The following is a 23,257-nucleotide window of genomic DNA, read 5'->3' as shown; positions in this document are numbered from 1 at the left end:
ATCGATACTTTAAGAAAGACAGTGTTTTAATAAGAGCCGTATATATTGAGTCGCGTTCATGCGACAGTGAAGCCGTGTTTGTTTGTAGGCTAATAGCGCTCTGCTTCTCTCTCCCAAGATCCCCGAGTCGCGGGGCAGTGTGTGTGTGTGTGCGTGTGTGTGTGTGTGTGTGTGCGTGTGGGTGTGCGCGCGCTCTCTCTCTCTCTCCTCGCTCTCTCACTCTGCAATAGTTTTTCCCTCTTTCGAGAGGACGGTAGCTAACCTGAGATGTCTACAAGTACAAATGTCGACCATCCACAGCTTGTCGATAAAGCTGATGCGCGCAGTGAAATCTGGCATATTTTGCTTACAGAGCCGACAGTGAGGGCAAGCCCACGGACATTACAAAGCCCATCTGTAAACGATGCTACAAATCTATACAAACCAGGGGAGCCAATACGACCAACCTGGCAAAGCATCTTGCAGACAGACATGCCGACTTTTTACAGTACACAAACAATTCAAAGAGCGACAGGTTAGCGAATGTGATGTTGAAGATGTGAAGATAAGACACACAGCAGCAACACCACTGTATACAACCGAAGGATATTTAGCCTACCTTATGTTTGAATGTATGAATGCACAATACATTTATTGCACCAGATGATAGCTAGAGAAGCTAATTTTCATCCGTAGCATGAGACTTTTAGCTAGCATAGCTGCAGCCTGGCTGCAAGCCTAGCTCTCTGCCTAGCGCACGTGTGACAAAAAAATCAATACCTGCTCCGACCTCCTAGAGCGAGAGAACTGTTAACCGTGAGACAATTATCTCTTCTGATAATTTGGAATAGAAAAAATGCTTCAATAGGCCTGGGTTAATTAATAATAATAATAATAATAAGATTTTCAAGTTCTTCTGATTATCTCACAGTTTGCAACAACATAGGCATAATTTATTGATTTCTCCCCACACAGACAAACAGAAGCCAGCACAATCCCAAACCACCCAGTCGAGGCAGCCTTCCCTTCCAGCTGTGTTTGAAAGCTACATGAAATATGATAAAGACTCAAAAGATGCAAAAAGACTGAACAGAGCACTAAAGAAAGCCAACAATTTAAAGTTCCATGTTCTGTCATCTATTACTGTATTCCATTACTTTTCCTTATGTTTTAGATTTTCACCGTGGTATCGTTTCGGTATCGGTATCGAGATATTTTGGGCAGGTATCGTATCGAAGTCATAATTTTGGTATTGTGACAACACTATGACATATTATGTTTGTGTGTGTGTGTGTGTGTGTGTGTGCACGCGTGTGTGACCTGTCCTTCTTCAGGAGCAGAGGGGACACTGCTCTGTGTGACGGCGTGCGTGTGTGTGTGTGTGTGACGGGCTGACGCAGACCGAGGGTGACAGATCCACCCAGGACTCGGCTAGGGGGCGACTCTGCTCCTGGGGGGCCACTCTGCTCCTGGGGGGCCACTCTGCTCCCTGGCCGAGGCCCCAGAGCTTTTCATACTCTGCCTCATCCTGTCCCTGTCGTAAAATACATGACTTAAACATCTCTGACTGAAAGAGATAGAGGGTTGGTGCTCTGTGTGAGCGTGCATGGGCGCGTGCGTGCGGATAGGGCAGACACAGTGGGTGAATAGGAGGGTGTGTGTACCCTGGTCTGCTTATTCTGTCCTTGTCTGCTGGTTGTCCATCTCCATCGGGAACCTCTCTGTCGGTTTTAATGCGCCGAATTACGACACGTCTTGTCCTGTCCACCGCCCCAAACCCCCCACCCACAGAGGAACATGACAGACAGGGCTGGGGGGGGCGTACAGGGCATAACACTGACACCAGAGGGCAGCGCAAATGTCAACCCCCCTCCCACAAACACACACACACACACACACACACGAGCGATAGGCATACACTGCGGACTGTTAACACCTCGAAAGGTCCATGTGAATTACGCTCACACACTCTTGTCAGGGCTTACGCTCACACACGCACGCACACACAAACGGCCATACACACACGCACACACACACACACACACACACACCACTAATGCACATGAGACACTCCTTTGCTGACACACACATGGACGCTTCTTTCTACTATCACGCCCTTCCGCTGACGAATATATTGCACACACACACACACACACACAGACACATTCTCACTCCCCTCCAGGTTTCTCACCATGCCTATGTTTGTGTGTGTGTGTTTTTCAGAGAGCAGTGACTACAGCGAGGTTCTCCCGGACTCGTTCCCATCAGCGCCGGCAGAACCTCTCCCGGAGTTCCAGCTGGAACCGGAGGACGGCTTCATCGTGAAGAACCGTCCGGTCCAGCTCCGCTGCCGCGCGGCGCCGGCCACTCAGATCTACTTCAAATGTAACGGAGAATGGGTCAACCAGAACGACCACGTGACCCGGGAGAGCCTGGACCAAGTCACGGGTACGACACACACAAGCTTACACGCACACACACTCACACACACTCACACACAGACACACACGCATTCACTCACGCACTCACACAGACACACCCAAAAGCATATATAGTTTACACTGAATCACCTGCACACACAAACACAACCACACTATATTTATATTTTTTTCTTTATTCATACAAATGTAAAATCAGGAAATCAGGAAGAGATAAGTGCCCATAGGTGCAAGTAGAAACCCTCTGGGTCTTATGCAAGAGCTCTTACTTAATTACAATGCAATTAAATACAAAACACACAACAAAATAAACAAGATGTGGCATAACACAATAACTTAAAAAAAAATAAAAAATAGGTAGTGATAGTAAATGTATTAATATAGTTAGTTAAAGTCAATAGACATGTTGAAACAGCATGAAAAGAAGGGAGATCAGGACATTGTGTACTATGTTGTTATGGGCTATGTTTATATTTGATTTAGCAAGACCCTAAGCTTAGATTCAAAGATGTTCAGAGATGGATGAGCACTGAATATGCACAAACACGCACACACACACACACACACACACACACACACACACACACACCATCTGACTTAACCCCGTAGGCTGACAGAAAAACATGGTGCTGGAAGGTATTAACACTCCTGTGTAAACTAATACTATACAGTCCTAATATGCCTCTCTGTGTGTGTGTCCAGGTCTGGTGGTCAGGGAGGTGGACATCTCGGTGTCCAGGACCCAGGTGGAGGAGCTATTTGGCCTGGAGGACTACTGGTGTCAGTGCGTGGCCTGGAGCTCCGCCGGCACCACCAAGAGCAGCCGCGCATACGTCCGCATCGCATGTCAGTACCTCACCAACGGGCGCGCGTGTGTCTGTGTGTGTGTGTGTGTGCGCATCATAACAATGGGTTTGTATTTCCCATAGGCCTGTTTATGCATGAGTACTCCACGGTGCGTCTACTCCACATGAGTCTCCCAGTGGGGATTTATGTGTGTGTGTGTGTGTGTGTGTGTGTGTGTGTGTGTGTGTGTGTGTGTGTGTGTGTGTGAGAGAGAGAGAGAGTGTGTGTGTGTGTGTGTGTGTGTGTATGTGTGTATGTGTGTGTGTGTGTGTGTGTGTGTGTGTGTGTGTGTGTGTGTGTGTGTGTGTGTGTGTGTGTGAGTGACAGCGTGCGTGCTTATGAGGATATGGTGCTAAACAGTGAGGTTTATTCCTGGCGGTGCAGCCGTCTCTTGTGTCTGACAGCAGATCTGGTTGAGAAGACCAGCGCGTCACTCTGGGTGTCCTGTCACTAACCCTCAGCCCTTTGTCGCCCCCTGCAGACCTGCGGAAGAACTTCGAGCAAGAGCCACTGGGGAGGGAGGTGAAGCTGGAGCAGGAAGTACTACTGCAGTGTCGACCCCCGGAGGGCATGCCCCCCGCTGAGGTAGGGGGGGGGTAATGTGTGTGTGTGTGTGTGTGTGTGTCTGTCTGTGTGTGTGTGTGTGTGTGTGTGTGTGTGTGTGTGTGTCTGTCTGTCTGTCTGTGTGTGTGTGTGTGTGTGTGTGTGTGTGTGTGTGTGTGTCTATCTGTCTGTGTGTTTGTGTGTGTGTGTCTGTCTTTCTGTCTGTGTGTGTGTGTGTGTGTGTGTGTGTGTGTGTGTGTGTGTGTGTCTGTCTGTCTGTCTGTCTGTCTGTCTGTGTGTGTGTGTGTGTGTGTGTGTGTGTGTGTGTCTCACTCTGGTCTCTTCCCGTCTCTCTCAGGTGGACTGGCTGAGGAACGAGGAGACCATCGACCCGGCACTGGACTCCAACTTCCTGATGACCATCGACCATGACCTCATCATCAAGCAGGCGCGTCTGTCCGACACGGCCAACTACACCTGCGTGGCGCGCAACGTGGTGGCCAAGAGACGCAGCAGTACAGCCACACTCATCGTCTACGGTAACACACAAACACACACGCATACATATACACACAGATGCATACACACACATACACACACACACACACACGCATGCATACACACACACGCACACACACATGCTTACACATATACACACACATGCATACAAACACATGTATACACCACACACACACATGCATACACACACACACACACACACACACATGCATACACACAGTCTTAACCTTAGTGATGACTTACTGTAACTGTAGTTTGGAGATAATGAGTTGCCTCGCCAACTGTCAGCTTTTCTGATTGGCTCTGTCTGCTGTCAGTCAGCGGAGGTTGGTCCTCTTGGACCGAATGGTCAGAGTGCAATGCACGCTGTGGGCGGGGCTGGCAGCGACGGACACGCAGCTGCACCAATCCTGCGCCGCTCAACGGAGGATCTTTCTGTGAGGGCCCGCCCTTCCAGAGGGTCACATGCACCACCCTCTGTCCAGGTGAGGACCAAACACACACACGCACAAGCGCCACATACACTCACTCACACACAAATACTGTACACGCACAAGCGCGCCCACACATACATACACATGCACACTCACTCACACACACACACACACACACACACTCTCTCACACACACTCACAAACACAGCTCACACATGTTTTGTAAGAGCTGACATGTGACCTTAGAGCTAGCTAAGATGAAGAGCTTGTTATGTCGGAGCGAGTCAGTCAGAGGTGCGTTTGTTATGTGAACCCCTCCCCCCTCCCCCCTCAACCAGTGGACGGGGGCTGGACAGACTGGGCCAAGTGGTCGGCCTGTGGGACTGAGTGCACCCACTGGCGCAGCCGGGAGTGTCAAGCCCCGCCCCCTCGCAACGGCGGGCGCCACTGTAGCGGGAGCATGATGGAGAGCAAGAACTGCACCGAGGGGCTGTGCACACGCAGTGAGTCACATGACCACACACACACACACACACACGGAGGAGGTATACTCTTTTAGAAACTGCTTTGGTTAAATGTTAGTGTTTGCTTCAGTCTGCCTGGAATGTCGGGGAGGGTGGGGCTTGTATTTTTAGGGAAGTCCCTATTGATTCCAGTGTGTGAGACGAGAAAGACAGACAGAATGGACAAAAATATTGGGACACCTACACATTACACCTACAGGAGCTTTTATGACATCCCATGCTAAATTCATAGGCATTAATATGGAGTTGGTTCCCCCTTTGCAGCTATAACACCTTCCACTCTTTCTACAAGATTTTGGAGTATGTCTTTGTTGGACGAGATGGATGTTGGACGAGAGAGCCTAGCTCACAATCTCCGTTCTAATTCATCCGAAAGTTGTTTGATGCGGTTGAGGTCAGGGCTCTGTCCGTCCAGTCAAGTTATTCCATACCAACCTCACCCAACCATGCCTTTACGGACCTTGCTTTGTGCACTGGGGCAGTCATGCTGGAACAGAAAAGGGTCTTCCCCAAACTGTTCCCACAAAGTTGGAAGCATAGAGTGGTCCAAAATGTCTTAGTAAGCTGAAGCGTTAACATTTCCCTTCACTGGAACCTGGGGCCTAGGCCAACCCCAGAAAAACAACCCCAGACCATTATCCCTCCTCCACCAAACTTTACAGTTGGCACAATGCAGTCAGGCAGATAACGTTCTCCTAACATTCGCCAAACCCAGACCCGTCCATCAAACTGCCAGATAGAAAAGTGTGATTCGTCACTCCACTGAACACATTTCCACTACTTCAGAGTCCAGTGGCGGTGTGCTTTACACCACTCCATTCGATGCTTACCGTTTAGTGTTCTAAGGCTTGCAGGCAGCTGCTCGACCATGGAAACCCATGTCATTAAGCTCCCAGCGCATAGTTTTTGTGCTGATGTTAATGCTAGGGGAGGTTAGGAACTTTGCAGCTCTTGAGTCAGCAGGGCGTTGGCGACCCCACTCAGTAACTTAAAGTGGTTGCTGTAGTTCCTAAACGCTTCCATTTTGCATAATACCTTAGTATAGTATGTATGCCAAAACAGGATGTAGTATGTCCCAATACATAGTATGCCACATGCAGTATGGCAAAAATACCAGGATGTCCTACTACATCCGGTCATATTTTGCAGTATGCAAGCCAGCAGGCTTTTCTGGCTATTCTGACCCACAATCCTGTGCGCAGCGGAAATGTGCGTCACATGTACGAGTCGTGACAGCTGTAGAAGAATGTTGTGTTATGGACAGTGACGGATGTGGGCAAATTTCAAGGCGCAATGTTATGACAAGGTAGTATGTCCCAATTGGATGCCTACTGCTTGCAAAGTACGTACTTTCTAAGGGCAGCTGTAGTAGGTACTGGTAGTAAGAAGTAGAAGTATGCGATTGGGAACGCAGCCTGAGTCAGAGCTGGGCTGACCCACAGTCTGTGACGGGCTGGGTGGAACACAGCTGACAGAGCATTAGTCTCTGACACACACACACACACACACACACACACACTGGAAACACAGATGCACACAATGACACACACAGATCAGATGGAAACTCTGAACAAATACACTGCAAAAAAACATTAGTTAAAATACAAGAAATAAATACTAAATTTGAGGAGAAATTACTTAATACTAGTGAAATTATCTATCCATGCAGATTAGATAAGACAAGATAATTTTACTTGATAAGAAATCTTAAAATAAGATGATTTGAGTCTAGAAATAAGATAGAAACTAGTGAATAACTTTTAAAACAAGAGAATTAATCTCATATTTCCAAATCTAAGATTTTAAAGGGGTCCATGTTTGCAAAACTAACTTTTTAATTGTTTTTGCATATACATTTGAGTCTGATGGGCCTACTAACAGACAAAGTATGAAGTGAAACAACCCAGTCATTTTGTTGTGGTCAGCTGAAACGAACACATTAGAAAAAAAGTCAGTCCTAGCAAGCCATTCAAATCTCAAGTGTCAATTTACGTCACAGTCAGGGACCTATTATAATAATCCCGCCCCCATCGGAATACCTCCAATCACCTGTATTCGTTTATCTGGCTATAAAGGTGGACATTATTTGCAGGTCCCGCTAGCTAGCATTATCTCTTCGCACGGAAAATGCAGCACAGATCGTCTCCCAAGCCCAAATGACAAGAGATGAGTGGATCAATTTTATTTTTGATGGCAACATTCCCGCTGAAATTGGCAAAACACTGGCAGTGTGTGCTAGCCATTTTTTGCCTGATTGCTTTTCCAACCTGGGTCAGTACAATGCAGGATTTTCAGATAAACTCTTTCTGAATGATCAAGCAATACCAACTGTCCTTGGAAATCATGCAGAAACTGTAAATAGTTATGCTGTGTGTTTGTTTGCATATAGTACTAACGCTAGCTAGCTAACACAAACAAACACCCTTTTTGCCTCAACCCAGATGCTCGTCTCATGTTAGACTAGAGTAACGTTAGTGGAATGAAATTGGAAGACTTCTAGTTCATCGAGCGGTCATTACAAATGATCAAATGTTAAGAAGTGGACATCATTGGATTCCCCTCTGCCTACATAATCTAGCTTTATTTGTTTGTAGTCGAGTGCTGTCATATAGCCTGGTAACAGCATGCAACTGTGGAGATAATAACATGGGCACTATCATGTTTAGTCAGGGAGAGAGGACAATGAAATGTGTCACATTGGCATCGATTGTAAATGGTCCAGGCTAGCCAGCTATATTTGAGGTAGCATAGCGCCGTCAACAGCCCCCGTTCTCTATTCTGCCGACTTGCTCTTAGCTGAGCTCATTTGCATATGAAAAAACGCTCAGTCCGCTAAATCTGATCTCGTGGTAAACAGAGGGGTTTAGAGGCATGCTAAGATGCTTATTCTGAGTGGTATTTTCAGGAAAAAAAATACTCAGACATGTTTTGAGGACCCCAAAGACATATTCAATTGTTGAAAATTAGCATAACAATTTACAGTGTACATGCTTAGACACCTGACACAAACAGGCTTACACAAATCAGGGAGATGCATATAAACACACACAGACACACAACATAGACAGACACACACCCACCTGACACAAACACACTTACCACAATCCGGAGAGACGCATGTAAACACACACATATATACACACACACATACACACACACACACACACAGACACTGGCTGGTGCAGCTGTCCAGGAGTGAGTGTTCTCTGTGCTCTGTGGAGGGTCTGTGGGAGGGAAAGTAGAGGGTTGAGGACAGTCTGTAGTTTAGATGGTAATTATACTGAGAGTCGGAAGTGGCAGGGTAACAAGGTTTACCTCAGTCAACTTCATCATCATCACCATCATCATCATCAACAACGTTTGACTCTCTCTCTGACTTCCTCTTACTCATAATCACCTAATGAGTCACCAGCACCTCTATCTATCTATCTATCTATCTATCTATCTATCTATCTATCTATCTATCTATCTATCTATCTATCTATCTATCTATCTATCTATCTATCTATCTATCTATCTATATATCTATCTATCTATCTATCTATCTATCTACTGTATCTATCTATCTATTTATTGTCATGGAAATGTCTGTGACAAAGTATTGTTCAGGCGAGAGTTGAATGCCAACATTAGAAGTTTAACAAAGTTTATTACATACAAGCACGCAAGTAGAACAATACAATACATACAAACAACACAATAACATACAAACACCCCCAATAACCCGTCTGGAGAAGGGGACCGTCAGATCTCAGTTGCTTCATGACCACAGCAGTCTGCAATGGGAGAAATGGAGGCCCAGATCTGTGGTTACAGTCAACATTTATACAGTCAAAGAGAGCAACCTTGGCATCTGATTACTTCCCGCCCCCGGGAAACGTTACACGTTACAAACGTTGGTAATGTTTGAGCCCATCACTGTGGCAGAAGAGACCTTAACAGAATCTACACATTGTGTTATGTTATGTTTTGCTATGTTATGTTATAATGGGATAGTTTGAACTATGCTTTGGTATAAATATAGTATATGCAATTTCTTCAAGTTTCTTTTCATATTCACACATTGGTGGGCTGTTTTGTTGTTAGCTTGCCAACTGTCTGTTCTGCATGCTCATTGAGTTGCTGTTGACTTTCATTTGCATCCATTTTCATGTTCCTTCTCTTCTTCCTCTTGTTGTTTCTGTTGGAACAGATAAAAAGGTCTCTGTAGAACATGCAAGCCATCGTAAGTCACCTCTTCCTCATGACCTCACTTTTCCACTGTCCACCACTCTCACACTCTCTGTCCATTCGTGCTTGTGGTGTGTGTGTGTGTGTGTGTGTGTGTGTGTGTGTGTGCGTGTTTGTGTGCGTGTTTGTGTGCGTGTTTGTGTGCGTACAGTATGTGTGTTTCTCTAGACACGGGTTGAAGAGTCAGAGTATCACACCTGCTTGGCCGCTGGTCTGGTTGTGAGCAGAGTGCTGTGTCTGCTGAGGTTGATTGTTCACACACTCTCCTGTCGTCTCAGTGGTCACTGCAGACACACGACATCCTGTGCAGCCTGGTTAGGAGGACTGATGTCACTTCCTGTGCTGCAGGTCGTCTGCTAGACTAGCACACGTGTAGGTCCGTGAGCTGCCCCCAGTTGGCTCCTCTCCTCTCGTATCTAACAAAGGAAACCAGCTAAACTATTTCAAAACATACACAAGAAAGAACATCTTTGATGTTTTCTACATGACCATCTGTGGCTTGCTCTGCTTAGAGGTGCAACTTCATGCAAACTTTGTTGCAGAAATGTGCAGTACTGGTCATAGACGTGCCCAGTGGTGTAGTGGAGGGTACAGAGAGTATACCCACTTTATCCATATTGACTATCCACTTCTTTAGTCAGAGTATACCCCCTACTTTAGTCAGAATATGCCCACTTCTTTAGTCAGAGTATACCCCCTACTTTAGTCAGAATATACCCACTTCTTTAGTCAGAGTATACCCCCTACTTTAGTCAGAATATACCCACTTCTTTAGTCAGAGTTTACTCCCTCTTTAGTCAGAGTATACCCACTTCTTTAGTCAGAATATACCCACTTCTTTAGTCAGAATATACCCCCTTCTTTAGTCAGAGTATACCACTTCTTTAGTCAGAGTATACCACTTCTTTAGTCAGAGTATACCCACTTCTTTAGTCAGAGTATACCCACTTCTTTAGTCAGAGTATACCCACTTCTTTAGTCAGAGTATACGCACTTCTTTAGTCAGAGTATACCCACTTCTTTAGTCAGAGTATACCCACTTCTTTAGTCAGAGTATACCCACTTCTTTAGTCAGAGTATACGCACTTCTTTAGTCAGAGTATACCCACTTCTTTAGTCAGAGTATACCCACTTCTTTAGTCAGAGTATACCCACTTCTTTAGTCAGAGTATACCCACTTCTTTAGTCAGAGTATACGCACTTCTTTTGTCAGAGTATACCACTTTTTTAGTCAGTGTATACACACTTCTTTAGTCAGTGTATACTCACTTCTTTAGTCAGAGTATACCACTTCTTAAGTCAGAGTATACCCACTTCTTTAGTTAGTGTATACCCCCTTCTTTAGTCAGAATATACCCCCTTCTTTAGTCAGAATATACCCCCTTCTTTAGTCAGAGTATACCCACTTCTTTAGTCAGAGTATACCCACTTCTTTAGTCAGAGTATACCCACTTCTTTAGTCAGAATATACCCACTTCTTTTATCAGAGTATACCCACTTCTTTAATCAGAGTATACACACTTCTTTAGTCAGAGTATACACACTTCTTTACTGACCACTACACCTCTGGACCTGCCGTATACAAACAGGGATCTATAAGTAAGAGGATTGAGCAACATTCACACTTTCCACAGGGACCCGTCTTGATTTCAGTCGGAGGTCGAGGTGAATACTCTATTATACTCGATTTTCTAGTGTGGGTGATGGTTGTGTCTAGCAGGAAGTGACAGGGGAGTGGGCGGGACTAGGCCTGGTAATGTTATTCTGGAACCTTATTCTCCACTGTGCCCTCCGCGGTAATAAGTGCGGACGGCTGTCGGATTCGCTTTCGTCCGCTACGTGAGCACACAAGATCTCCTCCTCTCCTCTCCTCTCCTCCTCTCACGCTACGTGAGCACACAAGATCTCCTCCTCTCCTCCTCTCACCCGCCTCCGGGTCTCTGCTGTCCCAACTCCACCTTACTCTGTTCTCCTCTGTTCTCCTCTGTTCTCCTCTGCTCTCCTCTGTTCTTCTCTGCTCTTCTCTGTTCTCCTCTGTTCTCTTCTGTTCTTCTCTGTTCTGCTCTGTTCTTCATTGTTCTGTTCTTCTGTGCTCTTCTCTGTTCTCCTCAGTTCTCCTTTGTTCTCCTCGTTTCTCCTCTGCTCTTCTCTGTTCTTCTCTGCACTTCTCTGCTCTCTCCTCTCCAACCCCTCTCCTCCTCTCTCTTCTCCCCCCCTCCCCTCTCCTCTCCTCTCTCCCCTGTTTCTCTGTCTCTCTCCTCTCCTCCCATCTCCTCTCTTCCGCTCTGCTCCTCTCTCCTCCTCTCTCTTCCCCTCTCCTCCTCTCTCCTCCTCTCTCCTCTCCTTTCCCCTCAGTCTCTCTATTTATTTGTCTCTCTGTCTCTCCTCTGTCTCTCTCCTCTTCTCTTCTCCTCTCTGCTCTCCTCTCCTCCCCTCTCCTCCTCTCTCATGTCTGTCTTTCATGTGTGTGTTGTCTCTGACGTGGAGGAGGAGAGAGTTAGCGAGGCCTCGGCAGAGAGTGGTGTGTGTGTGTGTGTGTGTGTGTGTGTGCTAGCCTGTCAGAAGGATAGAGAAGGGAGCCCTTTGCCCTAGTGAAGAGCGCCCCCTACAGGCAGTGGATAGACTAATGGCTGGATCGTTACTGTAATTGTGTTCATCTCCCTGGGTATTGACTGTTGAGCGCAGTAAGGATGCAGCATTGATTTCACCACAATGCTAGAATAGAATCGAGTGGGCCTACAGCAAAGTCACATACTACATCAGAAATTACCCTTTCCTCCTTTGATTCCTTAATCTTGTGTGTGTGTGTGTGTGTGTGTGGGTGTGTATGTACAAAATGTGTGTGTGTGTGTGTGTGTGTGTGTGTGTGTGGGTGTGTGTGTGTGTGTGTGTGTGTGTGATGCATGCATGCGTGAATGCATACTCACTGTTGCCACTATTGCCTGAACATGAGGCTGTGCGTGTGTGTGTATGTGTGTGTATGCGTGTGTGTATGCATGTGTGTGCGTGTGTGTATGTACAGTATGCGTGTGTGTGTGCGCGTGTGTGTGTGTGTATACAGTATGTGTGTGTGTGGATCTCCTAACCCTCTGTGTCTGTCTCTCTCTCTCCCCCAGCTCCGGAGCGCGGTCTGGGTGTGGCGGTGTACTCCGGCCTGGTGGGGGCGCTGCTGCTGTGCGTGGTGCTGGTCCTCTGCGTGGCTGTCCTGGCGTATCGCCGCCGCCGCCGACATCTCCACGGCGACATCACAGACTCCTCCTCTGCCCTCACGGCTGCCTTCCACCCCGGCAACTACAAGCCCCCCAGACAGGGTGAGGACACGAGACCTCAATCCTCCCTCCTTCGTTTCTGCACTTTCATCCCCCTCTCTCTCTCTCTCCTCTGTTTCTCTCTCTCTCTCTCCTCTGTTTCTCTCTCTCTCTCCTCTGTTTCTGTTTCTCTCCCTCTCTCCCCTCTGTTTCTCTCTCTCTCTCTCTCTCTCCTCTGTTTCTCTGTCGCTCCACTCTCTCCTCTGTCTCACTCTTCTGTCTCTCTCCTGTCTCTCCTCTGTCTCTGTCCTCTTTCTCTCTCCTGTCTCTCCTCTGTCTGTCTCCCTCATGTCTCTCCACTGTCTCTCTCCTGTCTCTCTGTCTGTCTCCTGTCTCTCCTCTGTCTCTGTCTCACTCCTGTCCCTCCTCTGTCTCTCTCCTGTGTCTCCTCTGTCTCTCTCCTCTGTCTCTCTCCTGTGTCTCCTCTGTCTCTCTCCTCTGTCTCTCTCCTGTGTCTCCTGTTTGTCTCTCTCCTGTCTCTCCTCTGGCTTCTGTCTCTGTGTCTCTCTCCTCCTGGCTCTGCTCTGTTAACACCCCCGGTCCTGTCTGCTCTGTTTATAGATGTGGCCAATTAAATTAAACTAAATAACTATGTCTCCCCCCTCTCTCTCCTTCTTTTTCTTTCTCTCTCTCCCCCCCCCCCCCCCCCCCTTCTCCCCCCTCCCCTCTCCCTCTCTCTCCCTCTCTCCCTCTCTCTCTCTCTAGACAACCTCCTGCACCCCTCGGCGCCCCCGGACCTGACGGCCACAGCGGGCTCTTTCCGCGGGCCTCTCTTCTCCCTCCAGCAGGGCGGCGCCAGCGACACTGGGCCCCGCAAGATCCCCATGACCACCTCACCCCTGCTGGACCCCCCCCTGCCCAGCCTGAAGATCAAGGTGTACAACTCCTCCTCGCTGCCCCCCCCTGAGCTGCCTGTGGGCGGCGGCTGGGGCTCCGCCGACGGGGAGATCCTCAGCCTGAGGACGGTCGGCACCACGGCAGTCCGAGACCGGGACCCCGCCTACGGGCACACGCTGTCCAGAGAGCCGGCCCACAGCACCAGCGCCACCCTGGGCAACCTGGGAGGACGCCTCACCATCCCCAACACGGGTAATACGGCACTTTTATGTACTAACATATTCGTCATATTCATACTCTATCATCTTATGGGAATGCTTGTCTCTGTTATGGGAATGCTTGTCTATGTTTTGGGAATGCTTGTCTTTGTTATGGGAATGCTTGTCTTTGTTATGGGAATGCTTGTCTTTGTTATGGGAATGCTTGTCTTTTTTATGGGAATGCTTGTCTCTGTTATAGGATTGCTTGTTTTTGTTATGGGAATGATTAGCATTAGGTGGAGGCCCAAGCCAAATTTTCCATTTGTGAAACAACAAAGTTGATATTGGGTCTTGAATCTAATAGGAACATCTGTGTAGACACACACACACATACACATACACATACTTGAGACACACACACAGCAAATGCCAACGTGTAATGTAAGTGTGACACAGGTGACCACACGTCAGTCTAATCTCTCTCCATCTCTCTCTCCCCTCCATATGTCTCTCCATCTATCTATCTATATCTCTCTCTCTCTCTCCCATCTCTCTCTCTCTCTCCCTCTCTCTCTCTCCCATCTCTCTCTCTCTCTCTCTCTCTCCCATCTCTCTCTCTCTCTCTCTCTCTCTCTCTCTCTCTCTCAGGTGTCAGTCTGCTGATTCCACCAGGAACCATCCCTCTGGGGAAGTTCTATGAGATGTACCTCATCATCAACAAGTGGGAGAAGACAACGTGAGTCTGAGAACGAGCCAGTCTGAATCTACTTTCCTCACAGGCTTCTGCACCAGTCATCAAGTATTAGAATCAAGTTTTCCTTTAATCCTCCGTTTTACGTTGATAAGCCTTGCAAGGAATGTCATGTAGATACAGCTACAGTAAGTGGAGCTGAGTGAGTTAAATTCCTCTGCGCAATTAGAACCGCAGCACAAGCAAACAACAGTTCAGCCTCTAAACACAGGTATTCTGAGAACCAGCTAGGAGACTTCCTGTACTGTCAGGTCCTATCTAGGTGCGTGTGTGTGTGTGTGTGTGTGTGTGTGTTTGTGTCTGTGTGTGTGCGCACGCGCGTCCGTGGTTGTCAGATGACTGGTGCTGGAACTTGAATGTTACAGTATAGTGTGGTGTGAGTGCTTTCTTGTTTGTGTTCTGTACTCCGTACCGGTGCATGTCATGTTTTATTACTTTACAGATACATTCTACAATAAATTCATTTCATTTTTTTGTCTAAAAATTCTACACAAAATAGCACATAATGGCAAAGTCAAAACAGTATTTTAGACATTTGTACTAATTTATTACAAATCAAAATGTAAATAAAATATCACATGTACACAAGTGTGCACACCCTTTCATATTATGACACCCAAAAGTGAGCTGAGGTGCATTTTGTTTCCACTGAGGCCCCGTTTACACGACAACGAATTTTCCAAAACGGGAAAGATCTTCTTTTGCTTTTCCCAAAGGTTCCGCGTTCACACAACAGTATTGCGATAAGGATCCGCGCTCACACGGATCTGCAAAGTGGTTTGCTAAGGCTGTAGTACACATGCCAGGCCAGCAGGCAACAGGCTTTGGACATGGCCTAAGTTCCCCTTATTTGACATTACTGTTAAATAAATCTAATTCATTCACATCCTTTATGAACACGCTTCCGCCAGGTTTTCACACACCTGTCAGACCACTGTGTAAAATGTAGGCCTGTTGTTATTTCACAATAGTAGGCTAGCCTAAGCACAGTCTTAACACATTTATATTTTGTTATAGGCTATTATATAAAAAAGGGATCCTTAACAGCACACTGATATGATGTAAGCCTACACCTAAAAATGATGTGTCTTTTAGCCATATCGACTGCCTTGGGCTTGAGCTGATTTGTACATTATGCATGCTATAAAATGTGTCATTTTGTTACCAGGCTATTCTATTCGATTCTATTATATTATGTTTAGCTATTCTATGTTATTATTATCATAATACTTAAAGAGTATTATTATTATTTTATTAGTAGTATTATTATTATTAATAATAATAATAATAATGATAATGATAATGATAATAATAATAATAATAATAATGATAATGATAATAATAATAATAAATAGTATTATTATTGTTGTCATTATTATTGTTATTATGTTATTATATGACTATGTTATTCTAATATGCAGTAGGTCTCTATGCCTGCAATCAATAGGCTAGTCGTTCTGAATGTTATTGTAATGCACAGATTATGGACAGCAATCGTTGTGCCCAGTGACCATTCCATGAACGAGCTTGATGGTGAATCTAACAGCGATAGGCCTACCGTTAGAGCAAGGAGGTACATGACACGATCCGTAGGAGTCAACAGTAGAAGCGGCAGTAACGAGACCAGCGCCTTTCTGAAAAGTTTAGATATTATTAACTTTGAGAGCTCGGAGCGGCTGCTCAAAAACAGCCGGAGCGCTCGGAAAAAAGATGCTGGGTGCTGCGCTTATAGCGAGTGAGAGGGCAGTCTACCATAAAGTGTATAGCCTAACCATAATGTTATAAATCTAGACTACATGCATTGTGGTATTTCTTTATATAGCCCAGCCTGCCTATCAGTTGTTTATCAATAAACAGTTATGTCATCCTCATCCTCCCAGTAGCCTAGGCTATGATTTGACCGGCAGCTCTAAATGCCTTCCCAGTCAATGAGACGTGGTTGTAAAATTGATGTTTTATTGATGAAAAGGGTAAAACTGAAAAACATGGAAAGAGACAATATATTATTATAGAAATGACTGTCGTTAGTCCCAAACAAACAGACTTGCGTAATGTGGAGTCATTGCATTGATCGATGCAGTCCGTTCAAATAGGCATCAAAAGTAGGCCTATTGAAAATGACCAATCACATCTTCTAATCCAATTCATGCCATCTAGCCTACAGCCGTAATTCAAAGTAGCAAAGGTGACAAAATAAAGTGAAAGGCTGTCCAGTGGTTCTTGTATAGAGCGTGCGAATCATGAAAGCCTATAGCTTATAGATAACAAAAAGGTATCACATACCAAGGTAATCTTGTGAGGTGGCGATCACTGGAAGAACTGGTCATAAAACATCAGGAAAAGTGTTGCACACTCTGGCTCCATATGCAGTTATTTTATTTGGACGTTTGTGCATGTTGGCCTGATAGATTCTGAAGAAGGCCAACAGGCCAAAAAGTCAAAATAAATAATATGATGACCAGAATTTCTCCCGTTTGTCCGGGACATTAATGTTCCCGGACACATGGACCGACACCGATATGACGGAAATGCTGGTTGGCATGACACAACTGGATTAGATGCTCCATGGTGACCACACTTAACTGTTGGAGGTTTCCCTTCTAATCTTGGCCTTTTCTCGCTGGTGAATTGCATTTGATAGGTTTTTGTTCCCGCCCTATGGCAGTAAGAATGATGGGCTCACATCTTCAGAATCCATTATAGCTGTTAGGCCTAGGTCTAGCTGTAAAATTGACCGGCATGATTAGAGACAAATCATTTTACCTACTAGTCACTAGATTAATTGGCCTAATATTTCGTTTGTCCTCCTTTTATTTGTATTATCTAGGCCTATATATATTTGTTTTCTTTCATTAGGCTATCTAGCTGCACTGAGCTGTGAGCAGTAAAGTAGTCTATATCACTCATATTCTTCTATTCGCATGCCTATTAGGCAAGAAGTGGGGCCATGTCGTCACCTTTTTCGCAAGAATTGTGAAAAAGTTTACACGGCAAGAATTACGGTGGCGTTTTCAAAGATCCCACTCTGGGACCCGGTTTCAAAAGTTTGCGGATTCAGGCCCGAAAAACGCCGTTGTCATGTAAACGAAAGGCCACACCGCAACAAAAGTTGCAGGGATCGTTGTCGTGTAAACGGCACCTGATACTGCTTGATATGTTTCTACAGCTTAACTGGAGTCCACCTGTGCTTAATTCAATTGATTGGACATGATTGGGGATTGCCAACACCTGCCTATATAAGGTCCCACAGTTGACAGTGCTTGTCAGAGCAAATTCAAAGCCATGGGGTCAAAGGATTGTGTCGAGGCATAGATCTGGAGAAGGGTACGGAACGATTTCTGCAGCTTTACAGGTCCCAAAGAGGTTTGGAACCACCAATAATCTTCCTAGACCTGGCCGCCGGCCAAACTGAGCAATCAGGAAAGACAGACCTTGGCCAGGGAGATCCTTGAAGAAAAGTGACTGGGGCGAAGGTTTACCTTCCAACATGACAACTACCCGAAGCACACAGCCAAGAGAACAAAGGAGCTGCTTCAGAGAAAGTGTGTGAATGTCCTTGAGTGTCCCAGCCAGAGACCAGACCTGAATCAAGTTGAACATCGGTGGAAAGAGCTGCAAATGGCTATGTACTACTGACACACCCCCATCCAAACTGACGGAGGATATGCCAAGAGGAATGGGAAAAATCTCCAGAAACAAGTGTGCCAAGCTTGTAGCTTCTTTCCCAAGATGCCTTGAAGCTGTAATCACAGCCAAAGGTGCATCACCCAAGTATTAGGCTAAGGGTGTGTACAGATATGTAACCCCTAAATAACAAATTTGTCAGTAAAATAAAATTGCATATTTTCTAAAAACCTGTTTTCACATTGTCCTTACTGTCTATTGTGTGTAGATGTTTGAAGCAAAGAATGAACTCAATTTATTGTAGAATAAGTCTGTAATGTAATAAAATGTGAAACGGGTGAAAGAGGTGTGCAGACTTTCCAGCTTGACTGTACATAAGTATACTTGAATACTTTCCGGATGCACTGTATGTTTCTTGTTTATGTCTGTTGTTGCTGTATCGTTTTCGCACAATGTCGTTTGTCTACAACTGCAAACTAACCCTGAATGAGAGAAATAAAGGATTGTGGACTTCCTGTGTCACTGTTACAGGCTGCCGTCGGAGGGCAGTCAGACGGTGTTGAGTCCCGTGGTGAGCTGTGGCCCCTCTGGTCTGCTGCTGAGCCGCCCCGTGGTCCTTACCCTGCCGCACTGCGCCCAACTGGACACGCCCACACCCGACTGGACCCTCACCCTCAAGACCCAGACGCACCAGGGGGGCTGGGAGGTGAGACAAGGGGGGAGGGGGATGGATGGATGGATGGTTTTTGGATTAAGCCTTGTCATTCTTTTATTACTGCCCAATCACGGGCGCTGCTTCATGTGTTCGGCCAGACTACATCAAAATAAAAATAAAAACTAGCAACTGCTCCGCCGAAGACGATTGTGATTGGTTTAATGAAATACAGCTTGCCCGAATGGTAATGAGTCCAGCCAGACCTTTCTCCAGCACCGGGGCACATCGTAAACGAAGTGTGGAGATGGTCTGGCTATGCTGACAGTCTAGAGCTCGGCGCTTGTCTGCGTGCTGATGGCGCTGTGTTTCCCCGCCGCCTGTAGGAGGTGCTCACGGTGGGCGAGGAGAGCCTGTCGTCCCCCTGCTACCTGCAGCTGGAGGAGGAGAGCTGCCACGTGCTGCTAGAGCAGCTGGGGACATACGGCCTGGTGGGGCAGTCGGCGCCCCCCCATCCCGCCTGCAAGCGCCTGCAGCTGGCCCTGTTCGCCCCCAGAGCCCCCTGCCTCTCCCTGGACTACAGCCTGAGGATCTACTGCCTCCAGGACACCCCCCACGCACTCAAGGTAGATCCCAGCTGGCTGCTTTACTGGCTGGCTGGTTAACTACAGTAGCTGGCTGGTGTTTGTCCATCTTTCGCGCTCTGCCTTGCTGTCTCTCTCCTCTGTTCGTCATCTCATCCGCCTCTCCCTCTCTCCGTCTCTCCAGGAGGTGCTGGAGGTGGAGCGGGGTCTTGGGGGGGTGCTGTTGGAGGAGCCCAAGCCCCTCATGTTCAAAGACAGCTACCACAACCTGCGTCTGTCCATCCACGACATCCCGCACTCGCACTGGAGGAGCAAGCTGCTGGCCAAGTACCAGGTCAGACACCCAGAGAGGCTGCGGACGTCGGTCCAGCGGTCAGGGAACTGGCGCGGTCGGTGTGAGGGAGAGGCCTGTCTGCTCTCCTACATCACCCCCAGAGACAAGGGTTCAAATCCTGTGTTTTAATGAAGGATAAACTAAAGGAGCCCATTCTCTTGTTGTTTACGAAACAGAAATGGTTGAACCTTTTGAGGTTAGGTTCAGGTTTTGTTTGTCACATGTAGCGTACAGACAGTGTCCCATCACAGTGAAACGTTGCTGCCGGTTCCAAGATGTGCACATTACCAATTACGAGTTACACAAAATAAATACACAAAATAAATACAGATCTATACAATATACTGTAAAGATAGCGGGGAAGATGGATTACGTACTGTATAGTACTACGTGCACGCTATAATTATCCTTACCTGTCGCTGACCGGTGGGACTGACTCCCTGGGTGTTTGTGTGTGTGTGTCTCTGCGTGCGTGCATGTGCGTGTGTGTTCGTGCATGTGTGTGTGTGTGTGTGTGTGCATGTGTGCGTGTGTGCGTGTGCGCGCGACGCACCGTGTGTTCCAGGAGATCCCCTTCTACCACATCTGGAACGGGAGCCCGCGGCCACTGCACTGCGCCTTCAGCCTGGAGAGAGGCAGCCTGGCCGTGTCACAGCTCAGCTGCAAGATCTGCGTCCGGCAGGTGGAGGGGGAGGGGCAGATCTTCCAGCTGCACACGGACATCCAGGAGGTACTGATGACACGCCGGGGGGGGGGGGGGGGGGGTCAATGCTACACACACACACTTCAAATTGAAACACTGGTGAGATAGAAGGCAGATATGAGGTAGCGTGCATCACACACACCTTGGGGTGATACTGACGTACTGGGGTTTAGTATACACTGACCGAGGGTGAGCTCAGCGTTCGGCCACCGTTGCAGGAACGGCGACGAGGGACGTCTGTGTGCCAGACTTGTTTGTGTTCTAACAGTGCTGCCCTCTCGCCTCCGCAGACCCTGCCGCCACACTCACCCATGCCCTCGGGGGGCAGCAGCCTGCCCTCCTCCCAGGTGGGGCCCTACGCCTTCCGTCTGCCCGTCTCCATCCGCCACAAGATCTGTGCCAGCCTGGACGCCCCCAGCGCCCGCGGCTGTGACTGGAGACTACTGGCACACAGCCTGGGCTTCGACAGGTGACCTCAGAACACAACTTGCTTGCTCACTGAGTGTGTGTGTGTATGTGTGTGCGTGCGTGTGTGTGTGTGTGTGTGTGTGTGTGTGTGTGTGTGTGTTCGGCACCACTTTACATTACAGCTCAGTAATAACAGCGTAATACCAGGGTGATACCATGGCAATTACCATTAGTTACTAGTAGTAGTTACCTGTCTAGTTACCAGGGTAATACCATATAATATCTCATTAATATCTTTATCACTAGGAAATGACCAGCATTTACTAGTTACCTTTACTGTATATACAAAGCCCTTAAAGGGGGTGAGGACCGAGCTATTTTTCTAACTCCCTTGTCAACCACGTGCCTTCAAGAACATTGTGATCATCCACTGCTGGTTTACTACAGTAGACGTTCCCAGCAATAGTCTGAAGAAGATCGGGAATGCAGACTTTGTCAATTAAGGCCCAAAGCTATGGAACACAATAACTATTGATATCAGGGAAGCCAGCTAGCTAAATAGGTTTTTAGCTTTATTTTAAAACTATCTCTTCACTTAAGGTTTTAACTAGCTCCTTTTGCACATGTGGACTACTGCGCTTTAAATGTATATATCTCCAGTACAATATTTTATTAAATTGTCATTTTTAAACTGTATTTTACTTGATTCTTATCTTTATCTTTTATTGTGTTTTATCTTTCATCTTATTTTCCTGCTTTTTGTTCATTTTATGTCTATTTTTATGTGAGCACTCCGTGCATGTACATTCTCTGTTGTAAAGCACTTTGAGCTGCATTTATTTGTATGAAAGGTGCTATACAAATAAAGTTTTTTATTATTATTATTATTATTACCTGTGTAGTTACCCACCAGTCACAATGATTTGTTACATGGAAACAAAGATGGTAGTTTCTATGTAGTAGAGATGTACAGTAACGGTATGAACATTTCATATCAGGATTATAGTGACCAAAATTACCATGATTATCAGTATTATCACAGTATTGTTAGAATATGCTGAAAATGTTCAAAAAGTATTTATACACACTGAAATCATTACCATGTTCTTTCTCAATCATTCACAAAATTGACACTAAATGCTACTGCATGTGCAAGACTACTGTAGCACAGCAGCAGAACGTGTAGTATTATACAAGAGTAGATTACACTGAAAGCTTCAGTTTACATTATTGACAGAAGCTATTAGCAAGTTAGACAGACAAACCATGACATGTCCATCCATTCCAAAGTCCCCACATGCAAGTTCACTTCAGACGTAGTCCACAGCTCTGCCTTCCACCATACTCACAAAACAACAACAAATCCACGTTGACATTGGACAGTGTTTACCGTAGTTTCAAAGCGCGGTAATCAAACATAGTTTTAATCATCATTCGTTTTGAGACGGTCGGACCCGTCAGGCATCTTTACTGTAGTTTACAGCGTAATCGTTTCATCCCTACTATGTAATAATGTCCATTGTCCATTTCTAGTTAATTCCATAGTTATATACTCCCCCAAATCCCAACTAAGCTCATGGTTTGCTACCTGGAAACAGATATGGTGGCAATATTTGATATGTAATAACATGGAAACTACCATCTTTGTTTCCATGTAACAAATCATGGGGATTGAGGGGTAACTACACAGGTAACTACAGTACTATTAGTAACTACTGGTATTTGCTTGTTATTACCTAGTAATAATGTAGATATTAACATAGTATTACCCTGGTAACTACACAGGTAACTACTGCTAGTAACTAATGGTAATTGCCATGGTATCACCCTGTTATTACCGAGCTCTAATGTAAAGTGATACCGATATGTTGTCCGTTTCTGTTGACGCTAACCTCTCCTTCTCTCCCTCTTCCCCTCTTTCTCTCTCCATCTCTCCCTCTATTTCTATGCCCCTCTCTCCCTCTCTGCGTCTCTCTGTCTCTCTCTTAGGTATCTGAACTACTTTGCGACCAAACCCAGCCCCACGGGTGTCCTGCTGGACCTATGGGAGGCCTGTCATCAAGGTGACGCAGACCTGGTCTCTCTGGCGACTGCGCTCGAAGACATGGGCAAGAGCGAGGTGCTGGTTGTCATGACGACGGACGGGGACTGCTGATTGGTTACTGGTGAAGACCAGAGAGAACAAAAAGGGTACCTGCCCTCATGAAGAGAATTACCAATACCTGCCTACGGACATTCACAAGGACGCCAGGACCCTGCACATGGAAGCCAGGACCTTGCACAAGCTCAGACACCTTCAAGCCATTTAGGCTCTTTCACCTGTATTATCTCCGCCTCATCTCC

The 23,257-nt window shown here is 46.5% G+C and overlaps 1 protein-coding gene across 1 annotated transcript in view; it reads left to right on the top strand.

Moving 5' to 3' along the window:
* Positions 1-23,069, top strand: part of unc5b (unc-5 netrin receptor B) — a gene marked incomplete at both ends in the record, with an annotated part of 62,524 nt that extends 39,455 nt beyond the window's left edge. The window contains 16 exons of the mRNA XM_084461459.1: positions 2,203-2,427; positions 3,120-3,263; positions 3,745-3,848; positions 4,165-4,345; positions 4,643-4,810; positions 5,098-5,262; positions 9,476-9,508; positions 12,630-12,824; positions 13,527-13,910; positions 14,507-14,594; positions 18,765-18,939; positions 19,272-19,511; positions 19,654-19,803; positions 20,369-20,533; positions 20,797-20,975; positions 22,904-23,069. Coding sequence (XP_084317585.1) covers positions 2,203-2,427; positions 3,120-3,263; positions 3,745-3,848; positions 4,165-4,345; positions 4,643-4,810; positions 5,098-5,262; positions 9,476-9,508; positions 12,630-12,824; positions 13,527-13,910; positions 14,507-14,594; positions 18,765-18,939; positions 19,272-19,511; positions 19,654-19,803; positions 20,369-20,533; positions 20,797-20,975; positions 22,904-23,069 — 2,762 coding nt within the window. The remainder of the gene's footprint in view (positions 1-2,202; positions 2,428-3,119; positions 3,264-3,744; positions 3,849-4,164; positions 4,346-4,642; positions 4,811-5,097; positions 5,263-9,475; positions 9,509-12,629; positions 12,825-13,526; positions 13,911-14,506; positions 14,595-18,764; positions 18,940-19,271; positions 19,512-19,653; positions 19,804-20,368; positions 20,534-20,796; positions 20,976-22,903) is intronic.
* Positions 23,070-23,257: the final 188 nt, after the last annotated feature.

This window comes from Borostomias antarcticus, assembly GCF_949987555.1.
Source record: "Borostomias antarcticus genome assembly, chromosome: 2".
NCBI lineage: Eukaryota > Metazoa > Chordata > Actinopteri > Stomiiformes > Stomiidae > Borostomias > Borostomias antarcticus.
Note: the sequence above shows the minus strand (reverse complement) of the source record. Positions and strands in the feature narration are given on the sequence as shown.